We start from the raw sequence: 4,407 nt of genomic DNA, 5'->3' as shown, positions 1-4,407 counted from the left end.
CTTAGTTGAATGCTTTTATATTTCATACTGTACAAAATTATTACAATTTATTTCATTTACTGGTTCAACTAATTCTCGCACTCTAGTCTTATTATATATTTACAAAGAGCATTATTTTCATTAAATATGTACCTAATTATTGTAGTTTCAATTGTCTTTCAGCTTTATTTCGTTTCCTCTGCTTTATTTGGTTAGTAATTATGTCTTTCATTTTTGTTGTTCAGTTTTTTACTCTTTAATTGTATTTTTATATTTATCATTTATATTATTACCATGTATATATGTACTTATTCTTTTTATATATATTATTAGTATTTTTATATATATTATTTGTATTTTTTGTTATTGTAAAATGTCTTTTTTATAGTGGATTTCGATCCGTAAATAAATAAATTAATTAATTGTTATTAAATCATACAATAAAAATGAAGGTTTTTTTCTCTATACAACTTTCATGTGTGCTTTTTAGTTGTATATGTCACTCACCACAACGTGTTTGTTCTTGAGTGTCGTCCTGGAGAGTGTCTTGTATCTAAATTTGATGTAAACAACGCCGACTGCGAGGAGTGAGGCTGCGAAGCAGCACAAGAAGAGCACGACGTTGAAAACGAACTCGATGAAGATGCTGAGCATGGTCGAATCGCGTACGGCGTTCGTCGTTTTGTCGCAAGCAATCAGCAATCGGCAATCACACCCTCGCCGGTTGATAATCGCGAGCTCCGACAAGGTTCCACTTCAAGGTCACACGCCCATCAAAATCTAAGGTGCACATGCGCTACTGTCGGCAGTGTTTCGCTACCATTCCAAACGCTGGAGTATTTCAAATCCGAGTATTTTGGTCAGAACTTGGATAAGCATGCCCAGGTAACAAATCCTACTTACAAGGAGTCTCAGTAACTAAGTCGGTACTTCAAAGAAATCCCAATTAATTCAGGAGTTCCCCAAGGTTGTCATTTTTCACCCCTCCTCTTCAACATATACATATCATCAAATACATTAAACATTGTCCTACCTAGTACCTAGTTGAAAGGTGCAATTTCCTTGGCTTCATATTCAGAGCTTAGGAATGCCCACCCGATATGGCAATAGGCAGTGAGTATCTGTGACCCCAATTTTTGGACGAAACAAGGTTTTATTATATATAGTACTGATAGTTTTTTTTTAACCTAGTTTATATTAAGAGTGAATGCATTTATTAGCGTGTATGTGTAGTGTGAGAAGGTCGATGTCAATTTTTTCCACTTCAATTAGGTTAGTTATATAATATCAGTACATACTCCACCACCTTAAGAGAGAATTGGTTTGGGTTTTGGAACTGCATTGGAGGCTGAAATGATCTAGTTGTTGGTAACCACTGGAGCCGGACCAGCAGCTGGACATATAAGACCGAGGTTTGATCCCGGACTGACGACCCCAAAGACTGCCTGTAAATCATTCTGATAAAGTCATAAATGATCTGGGGTCCAAATAATCTTGCCTCATGGGTTGGTTCAAATATTTTATTAATCTTGTGTTTATCCTTCTACTTGATATAAATGGAACTGATCGAAACAGTAACAGCATATAACAGACAAAGATGAGGATCAGCGGACCAAAAAGACCAGAAACTGCCAAGTTACAAAAGACTGTAATAATGACGATGTAGCAATCTCGGCTCGTAGGTATCGCCGTTGTGGGTTCAATTTAAACCAAAAAATTTTTTTTAACTTTTATTAAAATTGGGCTTGTTAGACCAACCTCAGCTCCTGGATGGAAAAGGCCAAAATCTGACCCCGGACTGCCAACACCCGAGGTTGGCGATTCTTGAAGCCTGCTTGTAATTTATTATAAATCATTGTGATAAGGTCATAAATGATCTGGGGGTCCAAATAAACTTGCCCTTGTACTATTTTGCCTCATGGGTAGTCGTGGTATGTCACCTCCTACCAGGACCATCCCTCCACTCTACTTGGAGCTAAGAAGGTTTGTTTATATTCAAATATTTTAATAATCTTGTCTTTATTCTTCCACTTGTGATGAACTTATAAATGGGACTCATCAAAACAGGAACATCTTTAACAGACAAAGATAAGGATCAGCAGACCAAAAAGACCAGAAACAGCCAAGCTACAAAAGATTGTAATAATGGCGATATAGNTGGGTTCAATTTCAACCAAAATTTTTTTTAAAAAACTTTTATTAAAATTGGGCTTGTTAGACCAACCTCAGCTGCTGGACGGATAAGACCAAAGTCTGACCCCGGACTGCCGACACCCGAGGTTGGCGATTCTTGAAGCCTGCCTGTAATTTATAATAAATCATTGTGATAAATGATCTGGGGGTCAAATAAATTTGCCCTTGTACCATTTTGCCTCATGGGTAGTCATGGTATGTCACCTCCTACCAGGACCATCCCTCCACTCTCCTTTGAGCTAGGGTCGGCTTGGAAGGTTTGTTTAAATTCAAATATTTTAATAATCTTGTCTTTATCCTTCCACTTGTGATGAACTTACAAATGGGCCTCATCAAAACGAGAGCATCTTTAACAGACAAAAATAAGGAGCAACAGACCAAAAAGACTGGAAATAACCAAATTACAAAAGATTTTAATAAAAACTTACATACCAAGGTGCATTAACTATGTTACATAAAATTTTATTTTGGAGTGTTTGTGTAATCTTGATATTGCTGTGTTTGGTACAATACCATATGTCCACATAGGGTTTAGAACTTGTTTGTACAAGATAATATTTTATTTTGTACAGTAAGGTTCGAGCTGTGTCCTGTGAAGCTTAAAACTATTTCTGTTCTTTTTCTCTTCACATGCTCTTTCAATCTCAGCATGGCATCTAAGGTCATTCCCAGATATGATGTTTGTTGATCGACCTGCAGATAATCTATGTAGAGTTTCAATCTTCATAGAGGTCATTAGACAGGTGAAGAAAGAAGATGACTAATTGTTGGGTTCACCAAGCTTTTGTCAACTTATAGTGCCATCTGCAATTATTAATAAATAGGTCCTGATGATGGCACTATAAGTTGCCGAAAGCTTGTTGAACCCAACAATTAGTCTTCTTCTTTCTTCACCTGTCTAATGACCTCTACGAAGATTGAAACTCTACATAATTCATTCCTATATATTTAGCTGTTTCGCTTGTATAGTACGATAGTTACATCGATGGTGAGAGATGGAACAAGGTCCACTTTTTTTGCTTGTAAAATTTAAAAAAAGTATCATACAGATTTATTAAATTAATTAATTTTGTGGTCCGCTTGACCAATTAATATATTATAATTAATTAAGGTTTTTAGTTTAGATAAAAAAGTCAATGGCACGAGCGGGATTCGAACCCACGATCTTCGGCTTGATACGCCGCTGCTCTACCCCTTGAGCTATCGTGACCTCGATCCACTCGGACACCAACTTCCCATCTCAACCCCACCTCAACCCGTGGCCATTTCATTTGTCGTCGAGAATCCAATCCGATTACACGACATTTGAAAAATGGCAAAAAGGAGGGAAAAATTCAAAAGGTGTGGTTGAGATGGGAAGTTGGTGTCCAAGTGGATCGAGGTCACGATAGCTCAAGTGGTAGAGCAGCGGCGTATCAAGCCGAAGATCATGGATTCGAATCCCGCTCATGCCTTTGACTTTTTTATCTCAACTAAAAACCTTAATTAATCATAGTACAGATTTATGCTGATTGAGCCTAATTCTCCATTTTTTGTCCATTCGTTAATCTTGTTGCAAGCCTTTTGAAGAATTTTGATTGAATGGTGATGGTCAGTCTTTCTGATATCATTGCTGTGTCATCAGCAAGTTGCAATTTTTTTCGGAAAATCACGAGTGTATAACAAATAAAGTAGTGGACCAAGTACGCTACCTTGTGGCATGCCTTCATTTATTGTTTTTAATTCTGAATATTGGTCTTCTCGTTTGACTCTCAAATGTCAGGTAGGAACTGATAATATCTACATACTGCTTTTGTAGCATTCCTTTTAGATTAGTTATGATTCCTTCATGCCTTGTGGCATATCAAGAAAATAGCAGAACAAATTTGTTTTTCTTTAGTGATTTTTCCATTAATTTCGTTACTCTGTGAATTTGGTCTATTGCTGAATGTCTTGCTTAAAATCCAAATTGGTGATGATTTTATTTTTTCTATAATGGTTTTTATTCTTTTTAGCAATAACTTTTCAAAATAAAAATTATGTAAGAAAATAAATACACTGAAGATGGCAAGAAGATTGGTTGCACATGGCAGGCAAATATTGGTCTTGCTTAAATCATAGAAATCAAACTTGAACAATGTACATAAAACTTTTATTGTACATAAAGCTTATAAATAACAAAAAATATTCAATAATTAAAAATTAATCTTTCTCTTGTTAACAATTTAAATATTTAAAGAACCATTACATTAGAAT

At 35.8% G+C, this 4,407-nt stretch overlaps 1 protein-coding gene across 2 annotated transcripts in view; it reads right to left on the bottom strand.

Moving 5' to 3' along the window:
* Positions 1-744, bottom strand: part of LOC106670418 (3-ketodihydrosphingosine reductase) — a 10,665-nt gene extending 9,921 nt beyond the window's left edge. The window contains exon 1 of one of the 2 annotated variants that reach the window (XM_014400739.2): positions 487-744. In XM_014400739.2, coding sequence (XP_014256225.1) covers positions 487-633 — 147 coding nt within the window. In that variant the 5' untranslated portion in view covers positions 634-744. The remainder of the gene's footprint in view (positions 1-486) is intronic. The other variant, XM_014400731.2, reaches the window with a different exon arrangement.
* Between the last annotated feature and the right edge of the window lie 3,663 nt (positions 745-4,407).

The sequence above is a fragment of the Cimex lectularius genome, unplaced genomic scaffold (assembly GCF_000648675.2).
Source record: "Cimex lectularius strain Harlan isolate CLEC.00 unplaced genomic scaffold, Clec_2.1 scaffold67, whole genome shotgun sequence".
Taxonomy (NCBI): Eukaryota; Metazoa; Arthropoda; class Insecta; order Hemiptera; family Cimicidae; genus Cimex; species Cimex lectularius.
Note: the sequence above shows the minus strand (reverse complement) of the source record. Positions and strands in the feature narration are given on the sequence as shown.